Source organism: Centroberyx gerrardi, chromosome 12, assembly GCF_048128805.1.
Source record: "Centroberyx gerrardi isolate f3 chromosome 12, fCenGer3.hap1.cur.20231027, whole genome shotgun sequence".
Classification (NCBI taxonomy): Eukaryota; Metazoa; Chordata; class Actinopteri; order Beryciformes; family Berycidae; genus Centroberyx; species Centroberyx gerrardi.
In genome coordinates, this window is record NC_136008.1 from 22,176,997 (window position 1) to 22,199,476 (window position 22,480).

At 43.3% G+C, this 22,480-nt stretch overlaps 1 protein-coding gene across 6 annotated transcripts in view; it reads left to right on the top strand.

The window, feature by feature from the left end:
• Window positions 1-22,480, top strand: part of ubr5 (ubiquitin protein ligase E3 component n-recognin 5) — a 39,495-nt gene that overhangs the window by 12,020 nt on the left and 4,995 nt on the right. For 2 of the 6 annotated variants that reach the window (XM_078287084.1, XM_078287085.1), the window contains exons 13-51: window positions 1,541-1,658; window positions 1,887-2,071; window positions 2,578-2,687; window positions 3,192-3,304; window positions 3,500-3,646; window positions 3,823-3,934; window positions 4,019-4,173; window positions 4,384-4,581; window positions 4,997-5,207; window positions 5,799-5,925; window positions 6,304-6,455; window positions 6,777-6,872; window positions 7,192-7,315; window positions 7,513-7,610; window positions 8,046-8,203; window positions 8,447-8,538; window positions 8,695-8,841; window positions 9,089-9,207; window positions 9,429-9,555; window positions 10,009-10,138; window positions 10,394-10,554; window positions 10,994-11,233; window positions 12,606-12,729; window positions 13,265-13,376; window positions 13,520-13,651; window positions 14,746-15,003; window positions 15,570-15,838; window positions 16,508-16,719; window positions 17,198-17,431; window positions 17,967-18,040; window positions 18,403-18,575; window positions 18,905-19,018; window positions 19,504-19,721; window positions 20,101-20,221; window positions 20,647-20,992; window positions 21,232-21,319; window positions 21,434-21,578; window positions 21,987-22,117; window positions 22,368-22,428. In XM_078287084.1, the coding sequence (XP_078143210.1) occupies window positions 1,541-1,658; window positions 1,887-2,071; window positions 2,578-2,687; window positions 3,192-3,304; window positions 3,500-3,646; window positions 3,823-3,934; window positions 4,019-4,173; window positions 4,384-4,581; window positions 4,997-5,207; window positions 5,799-5,925; window positions 6,304-6,455; window positions 6,777-6,872; window positions 7,192-7,315; window positions 7,513-7,610; window positions 8,046-8,203; window positions 8,447-8,538; window positions 8,695-8,841; window positions 9,089-9,207; window positions 9,429-9,555; window positions 10,009-10,138; window positions 10,394-10,554; window positions 10,994-11,233; window positions 12,606-12,729; window positions 13,265-13,376; window positions 13,520-13,651; window positions 14,746-15,003; window positions 15,570-15,838; window positions 16,508-16,719; window positions 17,198-17,431; window positions 17,967-18,040; window positions 18,403-18,575; window positions 18,905-19,018; window positions 19,504-19,721; window positions 20,101-20,221; window positions 20,647-20,992; window positions 21,232-21,319; window positions 21,434-21,578; window positions 21,987-22,117; window positions 22,368-22,428 (5,932 nt within the window). Of the gene's footprint in view, window positions 1-1,540; window positions 1,659-1,886; window positions 2,072-2,577; window positions 2,688-3,191; window positions 3,305-3,499; window positions 3,647-3,822; window positions 3,935-4,018; window positions 4,174-4,383; window positions 4,582-4,996; window positions 5,208-5,798; window positions 5,926-6,303; window positions 6,456-6,776; window positions 6,873-7,191; window positions 7,316-7,512; window positions 7,611-8,045; window positions 8,204-8,446; window positions 8,539-8,694; window positions 8,842-9,088; window positions 9,208-9,428; window positions 9,556-10,008; window positions 10,148-10,393; window positions 10,555-10,993; window positions 11,234-12,605; window positions 12,730-13,264; window positions 13,377-13,519; window positions 13,652-14,745; window positions 15,004-15,569; window positions 15,839-16,507; window positions 16,720-17,197; window positions 17,432-17,966; window positions 18,041-18,402; window positions 18,576-18,904; window positions 19,055-19,503; window positions 19,722-20,100; window positions 20,222-20,646; window positions 21,020-21,231; window positions 21,320-21,433; window positions 21,579-21,986; window positions 22,118-22,367; window positions 22,429-22,480 lie in introns of all 6 variants that reach the window. The other 4 variants (XM_071902385.1, XM_071902386.1, XM_071902387.1 and 1 more) reach the window with 3 other exon arrangements.

Genomic DNA, 22,480 nt, shown 5'->3' on the forward strand with positions numbered 1-22,480 from the left:
GGGGAGTAGGTGTGTGTGTGTGTGTGTGTGTGTGTGTATGTGTGTGTGACTATCATAATAATAACATGAATGAAGCTCAGGCTTTCACAAATTGACTGCAGCATTTTATTTTCTGTGGTTATTTTCTTGAGCAAAACTTAGCTAACTTAGGGACATCATAACTAGCCACCATATTGATTTACGTTCTTAACTAGCCATTACATATAGCCATAATTAACGTGCATTCTTTACTAGCCTTCGTCTCATCCCGTTTTAATATTAAGTGCTGACTCCGCCCACCCGGCCAGTTTCGGTGTACGCCGGTAGCAATTACAAGTGGACCCTATCCTACAGTCCCTGCTCTCAGCGGAGGGAGGGAGCTACACTGTGTGGGAAGCACTGTGACCGTCAGACCTCTCTGGATTAGACAAGCAAGTAGAGAAAACCAGCATCAGCCGAACCAATTTATTGCCAAATGCTTTGGGATTCAACACATTAACATTGCTTCCCATGGTCAGAAAAAGTCGGCAGATTTGTCGCTAGTCGCTTTTGAGAAATAAAGTCGCCAGGGGGGTCTGAAAAGTCGCTAAGTCTAGCGACAAAGTCGCCAAGTTGGCAACACTGGATCCGAAACTTTGGACACTTTCTGTCGTTTTCTCTGGCCTGTCTCTTCTCTTCGCCCCTCGCTATTTTCTCTCTCTTTCTCCAGCGCGTTGTGCAACAGTAATAATCATCCGTGCGAAACACTGAGCGTGTATATAGTTATATGGATTAAACGAAGCTTCGATGCAAAGAATTTGCATCGATGATTTTTAGTAATCGAGTTACTCGAGTTTCTCGAGGAATCGTTTCAGCCCTAGAATTTATTTTCTGCTGAGTTCAGTAACAAATTTTGGCTCAGCGTTCCCCTTCAGATATCTAAGCTTCAAGATAGTCGTGGCCTTTAATGGGTCCATGTGGTTCACAGCTGATAATGAGTAAGATTTCTCGTAATGAAGTATTCATCAATCACGAGTCACAGATGGATAAAGATGTTGTCGTTGCTTTCATTAAGCGCTGCAACAGAGGCCCTCAGATAATTTTCTCCAGATTTAGACCTCAAACATTGAAGAATAGTGAGAGCAAGATAAGTGTTAACCCAATATGTGCCATTCTTTCTCTTTGTATAGTAGAAAACTCCATTGCAAATTATAGCAGTTTAATGTTGCCTTTCCTAACGGCAAACAAGACACACCATGCAGAACATGATTTAAGACCTTTTCTTAATTGTTTGGGTCCATGGGTAAATTTCACATACACATGATCCACCAAGCAGGACTTATTTCAATTAAATTCAACTTTTATAACTGGTTATTTCTACAATCTTCTGCCAAAATACACAGCAGGGGCCTGTAGCAAGCAGTGTGAATCCATCTTAAAAGCTGACATTCAGCAAGGCAACATTAAACTGCCTGAATGCACAGTGACGTTCTCTCTTAAACAAAGCCAGAATGCCACATATCAGGGCAAGGTATGAGTGTCGGCGGTGTTTTGACATTTCACTGCTTCTATCCATCCACAGGGGTGTTGTGCCTTTTAGTCAACGAAAAAAGATGCTTGAAAAGGCCAGAGCCAAGAACAAGAAGCCAAAGTCTAGTGCTGGCATCTCCTCAATACCCAACATCACCGTGGGAACACAGGTAAGAACACCTAAATAAAAATATATTTGTTTGTTCTTTATACTTGTGCCTGTTTGAGAAGGCTCAGTTCCCTTATGGAGAAGTGGTGGACTCAGTGCCTCTTCCTATGGGAGAGTCTTCCACCTTCCTCTTTTGACATTCTACTCAAAACTCAGGTTAGGTCCTCAGTGTAAGCCTTGCAGTTGATATAACCTTGATACAACATGTATTTATTGGTTCCTTCCTTAGGTGTGCTTGAGGAATAACCCCCTCTACCATGCCGGTGCAGTGGCCTTTTCTGTCAACGCTGGAATTCCCAAGGTGGGAGTCCTGTTGGAGTCTGTCTGGAACATGAACGACAGCTGCAGGTTCCAGCTGCGCTCGCCGGAGAGCCTCAAGAATATGGAGAAGACCACTAAAACCCAGGAAATAAAGTCAGTTCCATTATACCTAGCAAAAAGCAGTGCATGTTGGGACTTGATTTGAATTGTCTCCATCTGTTTCTGTGTAGTAGTTATAGACTTAATACATAGGTTCTTTGTGATTTTGCTCCCTCTAACAACCTAATATGTGTAGAAGATCAGGTTTATGTATTCTTCGTGACTAGCATAGGCCAAAGAAGGCAGCTGTGCTGGATCTCAGAGAATTTAACCGCTGTGAAGAAACAGAAACAGAACAGTTGAGCCCCAAGGACTTTGTCTGACTTGGATTGATGTTCTCCTCTTAAAGAAATTTAAAACGAATCTATTTTACGTGACAGTCATTAGTCCCTGCTCGCTCACTCATCCACCCCACCCGCCCATACATGGTCCTTCTCACTCTGGAATTAAATGAACCCAGTTGAAAATAAGTGCTGTGTAATGCCTTCATGTGCTTAACAACTTTTTTTTATTAATCCAAAATTAAAAATCAGTCAATGAATCTTCTTCTTATCCTCTAGAACGGAGAGCAAGCCAGAGCTGGTGAAGACTGAGATGGGTCCCCCTCCCTCCCCAGCGTCTACTTGCAGTGATACCTCTTCCATCGCTAGCAGTGCCTCACTGCCTTACAGTATGTCAGCCTCTCTCTTGCTATCTCTCCCTCTTAAGCTCTAGCTCTCTCGCAGCACTCTATCTTGCCTTTTCTCTCTATCTCACAGGTACAGAACCTATTTCTTCCTCTCTCTGTGCTCTCATGACTCCTTTGACTTTGAAACAGATGGTGCACAGTCTTTTATCATCTATTTTTTTTTCCCTGCCTTTTTCTCCTGTGAGGGCGAAGTATGGCCAGCTCATTGTACATCTGTTTGTGCTGTTGGTTGCCCTTTTACCACCTCTTATCATGACAACCATATGGCAAGGTGTGGGTGTTTAATAATTAGTTTTCCTTAGTACAAACTAATCTTTTATGACCTGGTTAGCATTATAGCTTTCATGGCCAGATCAGGAGTATTAAGCTATACCGTTGTATATTTTGCATTGGTCTGCCTGCTTTTGCTGCAAATGATAATGAAGTGTCTTGTTTCAATATGCTGTGATCAAAGGACTAGCAGTTATTATTCTGTACTCTTTGCAGAGCGAAGGCGCTCTACCCCGGCTCCCAAAGAGGAAGAGAAGGTCAATGAGGAGCAGTGGCCTCTCAGGGAGGTGGTGTTCGTGGAAGATGTTAAAAATGTCCCCGTAGGAAAGGTGGGTGCTGACGGGTAGTGGGTGAATCTGACCTATATTATGTGTAGCATTGTCATTGGACCTAAGCTACCAAATGCAGTAGTAGTTTGCAATGTTGTTGCTTGAGTCTCTGTTACCTTCAGATCGCATTTTGGCCCTCGGCCTTCCTATTATGTGTTTCTTCCCAGTTTTCCAACATTTTTTTCCCAATCAAAGGTGCTTAAAGTGGACGGTGCGTATGTTGCTGTGAAGTTTCCAGGGACATCAAGCAGCATGAGCAGCCAAAGCACTGCTGCTCCCACCGACTCCGACCCGTCGTCACTGCTACAGGACTGTAGGCTCCTCAGAATAGATGAATTGCAGGTATGGAAAGAAATGAAACTAGTATTGCTTATTATGAAGAGTTTTTTTGTGCTTCATCTCTGTAATGAAAGTCCTGCTGAAAATAATTCAAATGTGTAATCTCTGTGGCTGGGAGAGTCTATTTTTCTGATGTTCATGCACTTTCTTTTGTCCTTCCCTCGCTCTGTTTCCGACAGGTGGTCAAAACAGGTGGAACTCCCAAAGTTCCCGATTGCTTTCAGCGCACACCTAAAAAGCTCTGCATCCCAGAGAAGGCTGAGATTCTGGCTGTGAATGTTGACTCCAAAGGTAGGTCATTTCAATTTGTTACCAATATATTTCTGTAGTTTGAAGAGGGTGTTTCTAGTCCTCTAACCTCTCCCCCTCTTCCAGGAGTTCACGCAGTGCTGAAAACTGGTAACTGGGTAAGGTACTGTATCTTTGACCTGGCCACAGGCAAAGCTGAGCAGGAGAACAACTTCCCCACCAGTAACCTGGCCTTCCTGGGGCAGAGCGAGCGCAATGTGGCCATATTCACTGCAGGACAGGTGAGCTGACCACCTGTATAAGTGTCATATTTTGCAGAAATAGAGTGTTAACGCACATGTTATAGAGAGCTTCACTATCTATTTTAAATGTTGAAATAGATATATATATTTCCCCAGCACCTTTTCTGTATGCCTCTTGGCTGCAGCTCTTAAGTCAGTAGCTTTCATACATGGTGTAAGCTCTTGACATTTGAATGATCTTTCTTCCAGGAGTCTCCCATCATCCTCCGGGATGGAAATGGCACAATCTACCCTATGGCCAAAGACTGCATGGGTGGAATCCGAGATCCTGATTGGCTGGACTTGCCACCCATTAACAGCCTTGGCATGGGGGTGCACTCTCTGGCCAATCTCCCCTCTAACTCCACCATTAAAAAGAAAGCTGCTATTATTATCATGGCTGTTGAGGTAAATATCGCATTATAGACACAATGCAATGAAGTCTGTTTTATGTGTAATTTCCTTTCATAGGGAGGATCAATGAAGAGTGGTCACTTAGATGTTCATAGGATTACTATTTTTAATACCGTTTGGAGGCTTCTATAGAAAACGGTGAGAAAAAATAAATAGCCCTAAATAAATGGACAAACAAAGGCTAAACAAACCAAAGAAATATAAAAAAAAATATTTTATTACAAATAAAACATTACCTTGCAAACCCCACCCCACTGGAAATATTCCTACCCATAAACCTCTCTAAAAAACAGAAAACAGTCATCCAAGTCACAATTAAACCAACAATATTACTATTGCACACAGAAAGCACATCCAAAGGAGTTGTCACACTCATTACTTAATCTTCCTTCTTCTTTGTGCATTTCAGAAGCAGACATTGATGCAGCACGTGTTGCGTTGTGACTATGAGGCGTGTCGGCAGTACCTGGTGAACCTAGAGCAGGCCTTCCTGTTGGACCAGAGCGGCCAGGCCCTCGGAGCCCTTCTGGGCCACCGCTGTGACGGCAACCGCAACATCCTCCATGCCGCCGTCTCCGTCTGCTTCCCTGTTAGCAACAAGGAGACCAAGGAGGAGGAAGGTAAGCTGGAGCGATAGACAGCATATTAGGATCTCTGTGAGAGATGGTGGGTGTGTGTAACGCTTATCAGTTTAATATTCAAATTTAAAATTAATTAAAAAGGAGAAGTTGAGTGCAGTATTTATAATCTCACTTTGTTTCCCCCTGTACAATTGCAGTATTAAGATTTTAGACTTAAGAGTTTTCCAATTTTCTAATTTGTTCTTTTGTTTGATAAAATGAAAATTGTGATATTAGTCTCAATCAGAAAACTGGGATGTCTTTATTTCAACTGGATGCCATGGATTAATTGGCATTGGCGGGACCATTTATTCCCCCATTTTTCTATTTTTGTTTTTAAATTAGAATAACTAAACTGAGTGTTACACAGGTCTATGGTTCCACACGGTCATTTTTATACTTTTCTTCCCAGCCTTTTTCAGCCATGAACTTTGTCATCATAATTGGAAAATTTAGACAGTCATGGAAGAATATCACATTTTCACTCAACACTTAATTCCAGATTGGACTCTGCTCATCTGAATCTGTTTAATTGCCTGCTGCTCCCTGACTCTTGTCTCCATGGTAAGTGTTGGTGCTGTGTCATTTCAGAAGCTGAACGGTCGGAGAGAAACACATTTGCAGAGCGTCTGTCTGCTGTGGAGGCCATTGCCAATGCCATCTCTGTGGTCTCCAGCAACAGCTCCGGAAATAGGACTGGCTCCTCCAGTAGCAGAGGGTAAATAACATAGAAAGAGTGATATTATTGTTGTGCTACACAGAATATATAAAGAGCAATTGTCTGTACAGAAAGCCACATATAAAAGTGTCTCAATGCAATAAACAGGTTTTCTTGCGAGAAAGGCATCTTGTTGGGTGTCCCAATTCAGTAAATCAGTTCATACCAAAACATAGAAACTCTATACAAGGGTGACATGGGATTCATCATGCCGTTTTTGCAGGCACAAGCCTGCTTCTTTAATGTTCAGGCAACCACTGCCCCATGTCTTCTGATTGCAACAATCTCAGCTTTGAAGGTGTAAATCCAACATGGAATCTTTAAAAATGTTTTAATCTTAATTCTAATCCCCTCTTTTGTTTTGTGTGTTGTCTCCAGACTGCGTCTGAGGGAAATGATGCGGCGGTCTCTAAGAGCAGCAGGTCTCGGCCGCCATGAGTCCGGCCCTTCCTCCAGTGACCACCAGGACCCTGTGTCTCCACCCATTGCCCCTCCCAGCTGGGTGCCTGACCCCCCACCCATGGACCCCGGTCAGTGCAGCAAATCGCTGCCAACTAGCTAGCACGATTGTAGATTGTCTTTTCAAGGTGTCCATAATTGTTTTGATTTAAGTGAGAGGTCTGGTGTCGATGTGCTCTGACACAACTGTGTTGGAAAGTTATTTTTTATCATCTAAGGTAACTCTCTCCTTCCTTGCCAGTAGGAGGGAAGAGGTCTAAAACGTTTAGTTCAAGAATAAAGAGTCTCAGGACGTTGCAGTCATATGTCTCTTAAAGGAAGAGCCATTTACAATCCTAATATTGGTAATATTGGCTACTTTTATCAGACTAATATGTTTTTTTCCACAACAGACGGTGACATTGACTTCATCCTAGCCCCAGGTGTGGGTTCGCTCACCACTGCCTCAACAGGGACCAGCCAGGGACCCAGCACCTCCACCATACCAGGTCAGATAGCACTTTCACTATAGAAGAAAGAACGAGGAGGAGACAATATTTTCACTGCCAGTCAGGATTGGATTTAAGTGGCCACATGTGCAGTGAGATCAAGAGTCCATTTGTGCTGTCTTTTGTGAGTGTTACATGGTACACTTGCACTGCTCAGGTGTTGTACCCTAAAATTATGACACCCATGATGATGTTGTCTCCTTCTCATCGGCTCCTTAATTAATGCTTTATTAGTTGTATATACATCTTAGGTATTCTGAATGCAAAAATGTATATGGTGTCTCTAAGATCTAATGGATTGTCTTCTCCCTCTGAGCAGGGCCGTCCACTGAGCCGTCTGTGGTTGAATCTAAAGACCGGAAGGCCAACGCCCACCTTATCCTCAAGCTGATGTGTGACAGCGTTGTTCTGAGGCCACACCTACGAGAGCTGCTCTCTGCCAAGTACAACTCTTCTTTTATATATGAGAACATCTCTGAATTTGTAGAGAACCAGTGTTGCAGCCTTTAAATAAAACAGGATGGACCGAAGCTTTTTCTTGTGCAGCAGATGGCCCTGGTTTTTGTCTATTGTTCTTTTTTTATTCACTCTTCTGTCCCTCTAACGTGTTTGTGTGTATTGTTGTTGTGTTGTTTGACAGGGATGCCCGTGGAATGACCCCATTCATGCTGGCAGTCAGTGGGAGAGCCTACCCCGCAGCCATCACTGTTCTGGAGGCTGCTCAGAAAATGGCCAAGGGTAGGTCACTCAATCAGCTCACTGCTGTCTGTTGTGAACTGGGTTGGCATTTAAGGGGAAGCTGTTGTTCTCGCAAACCTGTACTTAATACCAGCTCTGCCTTGGTAGTTACTGCTCTTACATCTATTCTGATGTGGTTCTAATACCAAGGGAAATGGGAAGGAAAGAGAACAGTGCTGTGGAAAGAAGGAAATTCCGTTTTTGATGCCAGCCAAAACACTACCATCTTCATGAATAAATTCAGATAAAACAGCGCAAATATTTTCATGTCAAACTGATGGAATTTGGGTAAAAGATTAAGAATTGGAGGTTATCCATTATTTATGTGCATGATGACCTATTTTGACTGCCCTCCTTACAACAGCCATCACGTTATAACTGGCGTCCCCCTGTTCTCATATTTTCCTTTTTGTCCCTCAATTGTCTTGAACACAGTGGGTGACCCTGGCATAGCAGAGAAGGAGGATGCAGATTCTGTGTTTATGGAAATGATTTGCCCCTTGGGGACCAACCCGGACGACTCTCCCCTCTATGTCCTCTGCTGCAACGACACCTGCAGCTTCACTTGGACCGGAGCCGAGCACATCAACCAGGTCAGTCCTACAGGACAGGAGGCCCTCGCTCTGAGATTCAGAGGAAAAGCTCTCGGTTACTATAAAAGAGACAGTGTTGTAAGCCACACTCAAGCCAAATTCAGTTCTTAATGAAGCGTTTTTGGTAAGAGTGGGCAAAATGGAGGACTCGCTCTGCACTCAGTTTGAACTGATGATTACATTAAAGAAAATCTCAAAGTTCTCACACACTGAAATTTATCACCACATTTAATTTGTGTTTAGGATATCTTCGAGTGTCGGACCTGTGGTTTGCTTGAGTCTCTCTGCTGCTGCACTGAGTGTGCCAGGGTGTGCCACAAGGGACACGACTGCAAGTAAGTGCCAGTCTTTATTGTTTTTAGCCATATTCAAGCTTTGTGAAGCTTTGTGAAGCTTTGTATCTTTCTTATCATTGCTCTTCATCTCCAGTGTTTCAAACTAGGTCATGTGCGTAGTCATAAACTTATTGTGTTGCTTCTCTTCTTTCCCAGGCTGAAGAGGACCTCTCCCACAGCATACTGTGACTGCTGGGAGAAATGCAAGTGTAAAACACTGATCGCAGGCCAGAAGGCTGCTCGCCTGGACCTGCTATACAGGTTACTCACCACCACCAACCTGGTCACCACACCAAACAGCAGGTAAGACCCCACTCAGATTCCTTTATGGTACTCTTCTGTATTGCCCTTTATTATCTACAATATAGTTGGATTAGTGTTCTTTCTAAGGGGTGTACTTGTATAACAAAGTGATTTATAATGGGCAGGTGGCTGTGGGCCTTTCTGGCAAAATCTGTATTATTTTGACATGCTGTATGGCGGACACCTGGTATTGTATTACTGGCCAAAAAGTGATATTTCTCCAATTGGTTTTTGTTTCTGTCCATAGGGGGGAGCATATATTACTGTTCCTGGTGCAGACTGTTGCCAGGCAGAGTGTTGAGCACTGTCAGTACCGACCGCCACGAATCAGAGAAGACAGGAACCGCAAAGCTGCCAATGCAGAAGGTGGGTACAGGATCATTTTCATGTTTTCTCCACCTTTCACCATCAGTGCAGAGTAATGGTTTATAAATTTGTCTTTTCCAAATAAGTAAAAAGCATCTCTGAAATTAAGCTCGACACAAGCATGCATATGAGATTTGTGTTGTGCTGTCTTCTGCCAGTTCAGACTGTGGTGTGGGTTTCAGTTTTTTAAAATTATATTCCTCCCCTTTCCTCTCTCTCAGACTCTGACATGCCAGATCATGACCTGGAGCCTCCCCGCTTTGCTCAGCTGGCTCTGGAGAGGGTGCTGCAGGACTGGAACGCCCTCAAGTCCATGATCATGTTTGGCTCCCAGGAGAATAAAGACCCGTGAGTAGCACAATCTAACAGCACTGCCAACATTAGGGACATTAAAGGAATACAGAGTTTTCGCAAGTTTGCCGTGTTGGTCAACTTATTCGTTAAGTGATGAGAACATAGAAACCAAAATAATCCATGTGTCCGTGGTAGATCATTGGCTCTGGTACTCCATGCTAACGCTTTAGCATACATTATGTTTAGCGAATGTATGCAACTGGCGGCATTGGCAGCATAGTAAAGATGTGCTGGGAAATTAGCATCATCACTTGAATCAGTTTTGTGTCCAAATTAGTGTTTTAGGTGTGTCAGCTAAGTTTATAATTCCATATTTATTGTAAAAGCAAAGGAATTGTCTGCACTATCATGTACTCAGACCAGAGATATTTAAGTCATAGATGATGAAGACCTCTTGATAATGAGCTGCAAAGTGACTCATACCACTGTGTTGTCTCTGTTTGCTAGACTGAGTGCCAGCAGCAGGATTGCCCACCTCCTGCCTGAGGAGCAGGTCTACCTGAACCAGCAGAGCGGCACCATCCGCCTCGACTGTTTCACCCACTGCCTCATTGTCAAGTGTGCTCCTGACATTACCGTAAGTCGGGTTAGTCTTTCTCCTCATTCCCTGACCACATCCAGCAGGAACCATCTGCTTTTTTCCCCACAGCTTTTGTATTCATTATAACCATTTGAGTGGGCACATAGAATATTAAACAATATGCGTTTTCCGCAGTTTCTGTATTGTTCTTTTCACACTCTTGCACTTAAAAGTATTTGAAATTAACCCCAAAAATGGTCAGTCGGTGAGTGCTTCAACATTACCCTTAGCCTCTCCTTTCTCTCGTACCAGTTCATAGACACCCTACTGGGCACACTGGTAAAGGAGCTGCAGAACAAATACACTCCTGGCCGGAGAGAGGAAGCAATCAATGTCACCAGGAGGTTCCTTCGCTCTGTTGCCCGGGTCTTTGTCATCCTCAGTGTGGAGATGGCCTCATCCAAGAAGAAAAAGTAAGAATGCAATTATTTGATGCATGAATGGTATGCTCCCTTCTAAAACTTTTCCAGATGTCAATCATTTTATATTCATTAAGTTCTCATGTGTTTTGCGTATTGTTTGTTGTCCTGTTTCTTGTGTGACCTTGATTCTGTCTTTTGTTAGTCTTGATTATGAAGATCTTAGTCGACTTTGTCCTGCAAACATTAAATGCAAATGGTTATTATTACAGTTGTTTCACAATATTTATTTGTTGGTATAATCTTTTTTTTATCTTGCTTGTGAAGCACTTTGTAAAGTTTGTTTTAGAAAAATGCTACATGGTTATTATAACTTAAGTTATTAATGAGCCACATTGACTCAAACGCTGCAAGCATCAACTGTGATAAGATCTTTTGAAATATACACAAACAAATGCTGATTTTCTGTTTTGTCTCAATTTCCTCCACACAGCAACTTCATCCCACAGCCCATTGGGAAGTGCCGACGTGTTTTCCAGGCCCTGCTGCCCTACGCTGTGGAGGAACTATGTAACGTTGCAGAGTCGCTGATCGTCCCGGTGCGAATGGGCATTGCAAGGCCCACTGCCCCGTTCACCCTGGCCAGCACCAGCATTGATGCTGTTCAGGGCAGCGAGGAGCTCTTCTCTGTGGAGCCGCTGCCCCCGAGACCCTCGCCTGACCAGTCCAGCAGGTCGGTTGATTTTAGTCCCTGTGGTTCCCTGTCAGGTTGGGTATTTATTTAACATCCTGGGTACCTTTTTTCAAAATGTGTGTTTGTACATTTATAAAATATATGGAAATATTTAAGCAATAAGTATTGAGAGGCCGTGGTTTACAGTGATTTTAGTGATTTGAGTTCTTCGATCTAACATATACTTAAGTTGCTTTAAAATCACCATAAATCACAGGCTCTGTTGACTTATTGCTTAAATATATACATATATTTTAGAAATTGCTTTTATAAAACAGCAGTAATGTACCACTGCAATAAAAAAGATTGCATATATTCAAGAAAACATTTTTGAATCAATGATAATATAATATACAATTTTATTATCATTTTTGAATCAATGATAATAAAATTGTATATTTCTGTCAAGCAACATAGTTCTTAAACCATAGCTTAATAAAGTAGTTGCTAAGCAACACATAAGTATTGATAATCGGTGGTGTTTTTTGGTTAATATTTAAATCAACTTTGATGCGGTCACAAGTGTGCATTTATTGGGTATTTTACAAACTCTTTGAAAGTGACTCAGCCAATCAGAACTGAAGACCAAAACAATCATTTTCATTAATCATATTTTTCCCCTTTGTTAGTCTCATTTTATAGACTGTTTAGCCCACTTTCCCTTTATGGGTTAATAAGCCCTAATCAGTGGAGCTCTAGTTCTATCATTGGTGAAAGTTGTTGGAAATTCACATGGGGATCTTCAACCTTTCAACCGTGCCAATCCATGATGACAAACACAGAAAACTGTTCTTATCTCTGACATGTGTGTTCCATGTCAGATATTCAACATTTGAGTACCTTTTTGAAAAGGAAAGCCTTTTTAACTTTCATTTTTATTAGATAACGAACTTGAGGTTGTTCAGTTGCAGTAAGTGCCACTTATTAAAAGAGTTAGTCAGATGTAATATGCCTACATTCATAGTCACTGTTATGCTTCACATTTACATTTGGTATTGTTTTAAAACACGAGTTATCAGTCTCTCTGTTAAGGGCTACATATGTTTTGTATTTGTCCCAATACCGGTCTCATTTTTCTTTCTGTAGTCCCAAGTTGAATGTCATAAATTCCATATAATGTATACTGTTCAGAATATCTATCCATTGGCTCAGTGGAAATTTCTCATAATCTTATGATTGCCTTCTTATTTGCTGCCATGAGAATTTTAGACAACTATTTGTCACCGTTATCCAGTTCAATAGATACTTTAACTAGACAGAAAGAGAAACAAATGAACTCAACATTAACTTGAACATCAGCCCAAAAAGAAGACGAGAGGCTCTTGCGTTTTCTTTTTCATTGGATATAATGACTCTGTTTCATCTCCTCCAGTTCCAGCCAGACAGCCTCGTCCTACATCATCAGGAACCCCCAGCCTCGGCGCAGCAGCCAGTCTCAGCCCGTCAGGGGGAGAGATGAGGAGCAGGATGACATCGTCTCAGCAGATGTGGAAGAGGTGGGGTGTCTCATTATAAAATCATTAAGTCGATAATGAACTTTGTATGCCAGTGATTCAGTGCACATTAGTAACTGAATTTCCAAGAATGTGCGATGCCACCTAGAATTATGTAAAACCCACACTCTAACAAGAACTAATCAGTTCCATCCATGTTTGGAAAGTAGTGTTGACAGTTCATTGTTTCTTGGAGGTTTTCTGGCAGTACACAAGTCCAGAAAATGTGGCGGGTTTACAGTGTCTTTTAATGTCCATCCATGCTAGTACAGAAGTAAGTCGCCTGGATCAAATGGTCATGTTTGGTTTTAGTTGGGTGTAACACTATAATATGTTCCCATTGTCTTTCAACTAAGACCAACCAACTAACTTCTTAGCATATACTCTTTGCTACCATGGCACCAAAACAATAAATGTGCATTTTGTTTACTCCTGGAATTGATTAATTTCAGGTTGGATGAGCTGTCTATCCTCTGTTTTGCCTCAGAATCATCATTCTTCTCTCTTAGGGTCTGACTGTGTTGTGTTTGTCTCTCAGGTTGAAGTTGTTGAGGGAGTTGCAGGGGAGGAGGATCACCATGACGACCAGGAGGAACAGGGAGAGGAAAATGCTGAGGCAGAGGGGCAGCATGATGAACATGATGAGGACGGTGAGAAACCCCCTACTTTGCATAGGAATGCTAAGGACTATGGTGACAGTGTATTTGGTCAACTAGTTTGTTTGATTACTTGATCCTTAAATCCCAACCAACAGTGACTGGAGCCTCCCCTTGTCTTTGTTCCCTGCTTCTAGGAAGTGACATGGAACTGGATCTGCTGGCAGCAGCCGAGACGGAGAGCGACAGTGAAAGTAACCACAGCAATCAGGATAATGCTAGTGGCCGCAGGAGTGTCGTCACTGCAGCCACTGCTGGCTCTGAAGCAGGTTGGACAACAACTGTTTTTAATCTTGCAATTTAGATTTCATTTTAGATTTTCATTTAAATCCCCTGACTTCATGAAAAATTGTCCTCAATCTCTATAAACTGTTCCCTGGACTTTTTTTTTTGTGGAAATGTGGTCACCTGTCTTATTGACCTCATTTAACTGAAATCCTTCCAAATTTTTCTAAGGCTCCAACCATTTACTAAATAGAAATTGAATTTCTGTCTTGCCATAATGTGATATATATTTTTTCCTTCAGTCACAGACTAATTCAGTCCTCACATAATCACTAGTACTTAACAGTCAGCCTGGAAGAGGCCCTTCTTTTTTACTTATTTAGAGTTTATTTTAGTCTGTGGGCATTTGTGTTTGGAGAGCTAATGACATAGTAGACAAAATGGTCCCTGGCTCAATACTCAATGTATTTCATTTGCAGGCAGTAGGGTGTCCTTGGCATTTCCTATTTTTGGTATGGGCTCCTCTTTACTTCAATGCATATACAGAATGTCAGGGCAAGAGTGAATTTGCAAAGTGCACACACAATTTCCCTCAGAGTTCCCTCAGTTTAGCCTTCCATCCTCACATTTCACTTTTATTGTACCCGTCACTATTAACTAATACTGTCATTCATCAGAAGTCTAGCAACCTTGATGTTCTTTCTTCCCAAATAACAAACTAATCCAAATATCTGTAGTTTTTACAACTGGTGTGGTGTTCTGCTCCTGGGCTATCTATAATTTGCATTTCCTACTAATGATGGTATTGTCTCATTTCCACTCTGCATACCCCTATTGAGATGTTCCTGTTGTCCCTCCCTCTAATGCAACTTCCAATAGGTTTTAAAGTCAAATGCAGAAAATTAAGCCATGTATTTACTCAGCACAAGCTGACTGACAAATGGAGCTGTTGTTTGACTTGAAGCCTCAGTGTTTTCAGTGTTACATTAGTGTTGTTTGGCCTTGTGGCGGTGTGGTTCACTAACCCGCACTCCTGCCTGGAGAAAATTGATGTGAAAGGTGCAAGAGGAGGAGGTAGAGATGAATAAACAAGCCATTAAACGTGTCTCCATTCTTCACCCCCCCTCCTCTTCTCAAGGTGCCAGCAGTGTCCCTGCCTTCTTTTCAGAGGACGACTCCCAGTCCAACGACTCCAGTGACTCGGACAGTAGCAGCAGTCAGAGCGACGACGTCGACCAGGAGACGTTCCTATTGGACGAGCCCCTGGAGAGGACGACCAGCTCCTCCCACGCCAACAGTGCAGCCCAGGCACCTCGCTCCATGCAGTGGGCGGTTCGCAACACCCCCAGCCAGAGGGCCACAGGCAGCGCTCCCTCCAGCTCCTCCACACCAGCTGGTCAGTGGAGCTTTGTCTGTTTGATGGGATTTATTTGTAATGTCTTATATCAGTCAGAAATGCTGTGCCTACAAGAGCCTAAAACACATAACAGACTTATTGCAGTGACTTGTTGGCTATAATAAAATAAAGTGACACTCAACAATTTCAGTCATGGGTGCTGGCAGAAAAAAAGAGCAACATAAATATGTGAGGCTCCCACACACCATCTACTTGCAAATCTCAATTTATAACGACATTTCGGTCATAGACCTTTTTCAAAGCAGCGTACATGGAAATTATATCACCAGTAGGCTACATATAGGCTAGGTCAGGTGCTTGACAATTAACAATCAACATAATATATTAGCCTATCAACATTACATATTACATCAATAAATAGATGAGGTTGTTGGCTAAATTTTAGTTGAAACCCATCACTTCCATGAATGCTGAAGACTGGATTAGTGACTTATTGTAAACAACGGTATTGTACTATTGTAACACTGCCAAGTTTAGTGGCTTTGGTTTGACAGATGGTGTATATCTACATTATTAATTATGATCTGTGCTGTCTTTTTTTACAGCAAGCTCCACAGGACTGATATACATTGACCCCTCCAACCTGCGTCGCTCCAGCGCTATCAGCTCCAGTGCCGCCGCCGCCGCAGCAGCTCTGGAGGCCAGCAACTCCAGCAGCTACCTGACGTCCGCCAGCAGCCTGGCCCGCGCCTATAGCATCGTCATCAGGCAGATCTCAGACCTCATGAGCTTGATTCCCAAGTACAACCACCTGGTCTACTCCCAGTACCCTGCTGCTGTGAAGCTGACCTACCAGGATGCTGTCAACCTGCAGGTGAGATGCAGTGCCATCATGTGGCGATCAAAATGTACTGCGCTGCCCAGCCAGGGCATGAAAATGGTGATCACTAGGGTTTGACCAATATTGGATTTTGATATTTTTGGATCAAAGCTGCCGATATTTTGTGCTATCTTTATTTTTTTTGGTTTGTTTTATTTTGTTAAAAAAAAAAAAAAAGGTTTCAGTGTTTCCCTTGGAATTTTATTGATGTCAGAGTGGAAAGGCCTCTGAAACTGCATTTAGACTATGGGAAATTAAAACTCAGTTGATACCCATGATGATGATATTAATTATTATAATGATAATAAACATGTTAATGCGTACTTGTATGGAATCAATTCAGGTTAAGGGCTTCCCATAGACAACCAGTGTAATATTGATCTATTACACAATAAATGTTATCAAACTGCATCATATGCAGCATACTGGTGGTGGTCAACAATGACAAGCCAATATCAGTCCAATATGTTGATTTCGAGTAAAAAGTTTTGTGATTGCAGCAATACTGTGATAGACTTGGCAAGTCATCTTCGAAACACCGCCATGAAGACACAAGTCCTAGGATTTTCGATCATGTTAGATGGAAAGGTTTATAAGGGTTAGCATTATCATCATGTTGTCATCTTTGAATAAAATAGTCTTGTGTTATTTGTGTTCAACCAGAACTATGTTGAAGAAAAGCTGATCCCCACCTGGAACTGGATGGTGTCCATCATGGATTCCACCGAGGCTCAGCTGCGTTACGGCTCGGCTCTGTCGTCTGCCGGAGACCCCGGTCACCCCAGCCACCCGCTCCACGCCTCCCAGCACTCGGCCCGCAGGGAACGCATGACAGCTCGGGAGGAGGCCAGCCTCCGCACCCTGGAAGGACGCAGGTATTATTTTTTTTCTTTCCATCAGACAAATTTTATGTCACCACTCTATGTTCATTGGAAGAGTAGACAAGAAGAGCAGGTGGGCAAACGTAGGAGGGTATAAGATCCATTTGTGTGCACTGCAGGGAAAAGGAAAAGTTGGGAAAATGTTATCATCTGCAGGTGTGGTAGGCAGCAGCATAGTTTACCGTTGTTCACCTATTGAAAACAGTGATCATCTGGTTTGCCATCCACGGAATACCCCCACATTGTTAATGCAGCAGTAGTCTTGGGAGATCAACTGTAGAACTTTGACAAAGTTAATGTAGACTATCTACAATAATAGCAAACATCCTTTACGAGGCTGGGAACCTTTTAGAGTTCCAAAGCAATGCTTTTGAATCTACATGTGTGAATGTATAAAATGGCCGTGCTCCATTCTTTCTAATAAATATCAAGCTCCATTTTCCTGGTCTCACTTGTTTTGTATGCGTTTCAGGAGAGCGGCCACCCTGCTGACGGCTCGCCAGGGCATGATGTCGGCACGAGGAGACTTCCTCAACTACGCCCTGTCGCTGATGCGCTCCCACAACGATGAGCACTCAGATGTGCTTCCTGTGCTGGACGTGTGCTCATTGAAACATGTGGCCTACGTCTTCCAGGCTCTCATCTACTGGATCAAGGCCATGAACCAGCAGACCACGCTGGACACCCCACAGATGGATAGGAAGAGGTAAATGGAATTATTTTCATGGATATATACATCATCCTCAATTCATGTCCTTGATGCTTAGGAAAAAAAATATGAACTCAGCATTTGTTGTAGTTGTGGTTATTGGCTGAAATCAGTGCCGCTAGACAATTGAATTTTAATTATCTGCATTGAATTTGTGTTTGATTCTTGCTACAACAAAGCATCCAGAACCCTGTTCTCAGTATGCTTTGTGCCTTAAAATACAGTTTCATGACACTTCATTTACTGGGGTGTCTCCATTATTTTCTCAGTTATCTCTAGCTTGCTTGGCAAAACTAGCGAGCAAAGCAATTCGGCTAGCCATGCAAATAGCTCTCTGTAATGCTAAAGCAGTAACTAATAACAAGTGAATATGACTACTGGCATGGTCCATTGAGTGAGTTTGATGGTTGCTAGGGCATTTGGTTAGCCGTTGCTTGAGACACTCTTGTGACTGACTGATCAGAACTAAGAACCATCAGATTTAGCCCATATTGTAAACATAGTTTTTCTAATCCATTTAAACTTCTTGCAGGAATCGTGAGATTTTGGAACTGGGTTTGGACAATGAGGATTCTGAACATGAGAATGACGAGGACACCAATCAGAGTAAGTCAGATAATGTATATTTATTTTTTTATTTTTTTATTTATTTATTCCACTGAGAGTCAAGTTTGTTCCCCTGATGTTTTGCTAGTGATGTTAAGGTTTAAGTTAATCGGTATATGATGATATTCAAAGAACCGTTAGGTGTTGAGGCATCTGAAGGCAGCCACAGAAGAAGGGCAAATAGACAGAAACGAGACAAAAAGAAGATGGCAGCTTGCAAAGGTACAGGTCAGAATAGGCAAAGACAGACGCAGCTTGTTAACTCCCTTTTTTTATAACATATTGATTATCTGCTTTCCCTCTATCAGTTGATGATTTTGACAATGCTTATACTAACTTGCCATTTCTCTGTCTCGCCTCAGGTTCAACTCTGCAGGACAAGGATGAGGACCCGGTTCCTGCTGAAACAGGTCAAAACCACCCCTTCTTCCGCCGCTCTGACTCCATGACCTTTCTGGGCTGCATCCCACCCAACCCCTTTGAGGTTCCCTTGGCTGAGGCCATTCCTCTAGCAGACCAGCCCCACCTCCTGCAGGTCAGACTCTGCTGCTAAACCCCCTGTTCAGGGTGGAAGCACACAACATTTCTTGAACTAATTAAATACCGAAGTTGGTGTCCTAATAAGATGTTTGAGATGTCTGAGATTTTTGACCTAGTCTTAAAAATGTATTCTGAAATCCTGTGGGTGAACTCTGATCACTGAAATGATAGAATTATATTTCAATAAGTTTTCTGACAAGCTAATTAAAACTTTTAAAACATGTTTGTAGACAAGATGGACATAACTGACAGCATGATGTTATCCCATTGCCAAAGAGCCTCTGTAGCTTCACTCTGAGCTTTATTTTGCCCTTTCTCTTGCAGCCTAATGCCAGGAAGGAGGATCTGTTTGGTCGTCCCTCTCAGGGCTTGTACTCCTCCTCTTACATGGCAACCAAAGGCCTGGCCGAGGCGAGCATGGACAGGAACTGCCTGGAGGTAAACATGGGCTCCTCTCTACCCTCCTCCTCTCAGGTATACCACCCCTCTTCACCGGACAAACACACTGGCAGCTGTGTTCTAATATCCACAGAAAACTAACACAGCTTGCTAATTTGACAATGAAATGACACAATTTTTAGGGAATCTGTAAAAGCTATCCAGGATTCATGATTTCCTCTCATCTCTTCTCAAAGAGCATTGGAAAGGGTCTGTGGTCCCACCCCCCTCTTACCTTGACCCTCCCACATGCTTTGGGGGCTGAAGACAAAAGGATGTGAGGAAATAATGGATACTTTGGAGAGTTAGAGTCAGGGTGTTGTTTTTTTTGCATACGCAGAGTCATGCAAGTGTGGATATTGGAACACAGCCAGTCTTCTGGCCCATTTCCATATTTCCATTCTTTCATCATCAAACTGTCATCATCTCGACAAATACGCCTGTTCACATCACTAAAGAAAATGCCCTGAATCCCACTAAAACAGATCCTGCCCACTAAGATGTCTTACTCGGCCAACCTGAAGAATGTGATGAGCATGGAGACTGGCCAGCGGAGCACTGAGGACCAGTCGCTGGCGGAGCAGGAGCTGGAGGCTTCAAAGCCCGGCCCCTCGCCACACGACCTCGCTGCCCAGCTGAAGAGCAGCCTGCTCGCCGAGATCGGCCTGACCGAGAGCGATGGACCTCCTCTGCCATCATTCAGGTACCGACCGCCAGTCTGTGCTTTACAATCACTTACCTGTGGTGGACGATGAATAAGTTTAAATACAATGAAATGTCATCTGGGCTTAGTCCACCCCCTAGAAAATACCATTTACAGCACAGATATTAGAAACAGTCAGGATATGCATATATATTGTTTGTCCAGAAAGGCTGAATTCAGCCAAGCAGTACAAGCAGCAAGCAACTATTTTTTATTTATTTATTTTTAAACCAGTGGTTATTTTAACAGGCATTCAGTACGGTGGTCTCCCTGATGGTAGTCTAAAAAGCTAAATAAGCTATTTCTGTAACATGTTGATAAAAATGCCTCTGGAAGTATCAGAAAGAGCTGTCTCTCTAACTGTCCTCTTTCTGTCTAGACCCCACTGTAGTTTCATGGGGATGGTGATCTCACACGACATGCTGCTTGGCCGCTGGCGTCTGTCACTGGAACTCTTCGGTCGTGTCTTCATGGAGGATGTGGGAGCCGAGCCTGGATCCGTACGTTAATATCTCAACCTTCATGTACATCTTAAAAATAGAGTAGCTACAAGTCACTACACCGCTCTCCCTTAACACCTGTAAAATGTGTTTTAATTGTCCAGACTGAATCTGTCCTCTGAGAATAAATGAATAAATATTTAAATAACAAGATTTTGGGGGCGGTGGGAGCCAGGAGGTTAGAGAAGCGGTGACTTGTGACTGGAATTGACTGAATAATGCTCTTTCCTCCCTCAATAACTACTGACAAATAAGACACTGAACCCCCAGCTGCTCCAGTGGAGCTAGCTAGGGTAGAAGACTGTGGTTGTACTGGTCAGCACCCAGGTGTGAATGTGTGTAACTGTATGAATGTGAAGCAGGGTGTTGCTAGAAAAGAGATTGCTGAGGATTGTTAGATTAAAAGAAGATTTGTTTTGTTCCAGATCCTCACAGAGCTGGGCGGCTTCGAGGTGAAGGAGTCCAAGTTCCGCCGGGAGATGGAGAAGCTGAGGAACCTGCAGTCCCGCGACCTGGCCCTGGAGGTGGACCGCGACCGCGACCAGCTCATACAGCAGACCATGCGCCAGCTAAACACACACTTCGGCCGGCGCTGCACCACCACACCCATGGCCGTGCACCGGGTGAAGGTCACATTCAAAGACGAGCCGGGCGAGGGCAGCGGCGTGGCGCGCAGCTTCTACACCGCCATAGCCTTGGCCCTCCTCTCCAACGATAAGCTTCCCAACCTGGACTGCGTTCAGAGCGTCAGCAAGGGCATGCAGGCCAGCAGTACGTGTCATCACGATTACAACTCAAGTATGACGATACATAGAAACTATATCATGGAACTTGATTTCATTGATATATGCGATGGCATTTTTGTGATACTGAAATCAGCTATCACTTGGGTGAAACGCAGATATGTCAACAACAAATTCACAGATACTCCTGCTCAAATATGTGACTGTGATTCTGTTTTTGTGTGTGTGTGTGTGTGTGTGTGCGTGCGTGTGCACGTGTGTGCGTAGATCTAATGCAGCGTCTGAGGAACAGAGACCGGGAAAGAGAGAGGAGAAGTGGCGGGCTTCGTGCTGGCTCTCGGAGAGACAGAGACAGGTGAACTCAAGCTTAAAATGTTCCCCTTAAAAATACAATTTTAAAAAGCCTCCTCCGTCTCATTGCTAGACTGAGACTGTTGCTAACCCGTCTGTGTGTGTCTGTGCGTGACAGGGACTCGAGGAGGCAGCTGTCCATCGACACCCGGCCTTTCAGGCCTGCATCAGAGGGGAACCCCAGTGACGAGCCTGACCCCCTGCCTGCACACAGACAAGCCCTGGGGGAGAGGCTGTACCCACGTGTTCACGCAATGCAACCGGTAACAAACCTTCATCTCCATAAACTCAGGCAGCTTCAGCTCATATTGAGAACATATTTGACTTTAATGGGGTTGAGAGCCATGGTCATCTCCCTACATTGGAAAAATCTTAACAACCAGAATTGGGTTTTATACACAACTAGTTCTCTCTGGTCAGTACGGGACAGCAGAGTTCAATTCCAAACTGAGATAGCCACTATTTTGAAAGTGACATTCACTCTTACAAACTGATATAATTTATTATGGACTATTATCATTGGCCAAATTAAGATCTTTTCTTACAGAAAGGGTATAATCAGTAGTATTTTTAAATATTGAGCTGTAAACATCAGGTAACATGGCATGCTGATGGCATTTTCTATGATTGAAATCCACAGAATGTAATCATCAATGCGTTTGTCTCCTCAGGCGTTTGCCAGTAAAATCACAGGCATGCTGCTGGAGCTGTCCCCAGCCCAGCTGCTGCTGCTGCTGGCCAGCGAGGACTCTCTCAGGGCCAGGGTCGAGGAGGCCATGGAGCTTCTCATCGCACATGGAAGGTATGATAACATACTCCGTCACACAGACACACGGACACAAACAAAGCCACATACCACACCCATTGTTCTGCTCTCCATGCCTGTGACACTTTAGTACTGTCCCAAAATCAAAATGAACTTGTCACCAAATTTCCTTGCATCATGAATGGTATTAAGTTTACAGTTAACACCATGGTACTGATTTTGTTGCCACTCTGCATTCAGTTTGACACACTGTAACTATAACTCTCCTGTCTCTTGTCTCCCTCAGGGAAAATGGTGCTGACAGCATATTGGACCTGGGTCTCCTGGAGGCTCCAGAGAAAGCACAAGTAAAACCAATATCTTTGTTTCCAGTCTATACTGTCTCAATACGTTCACATT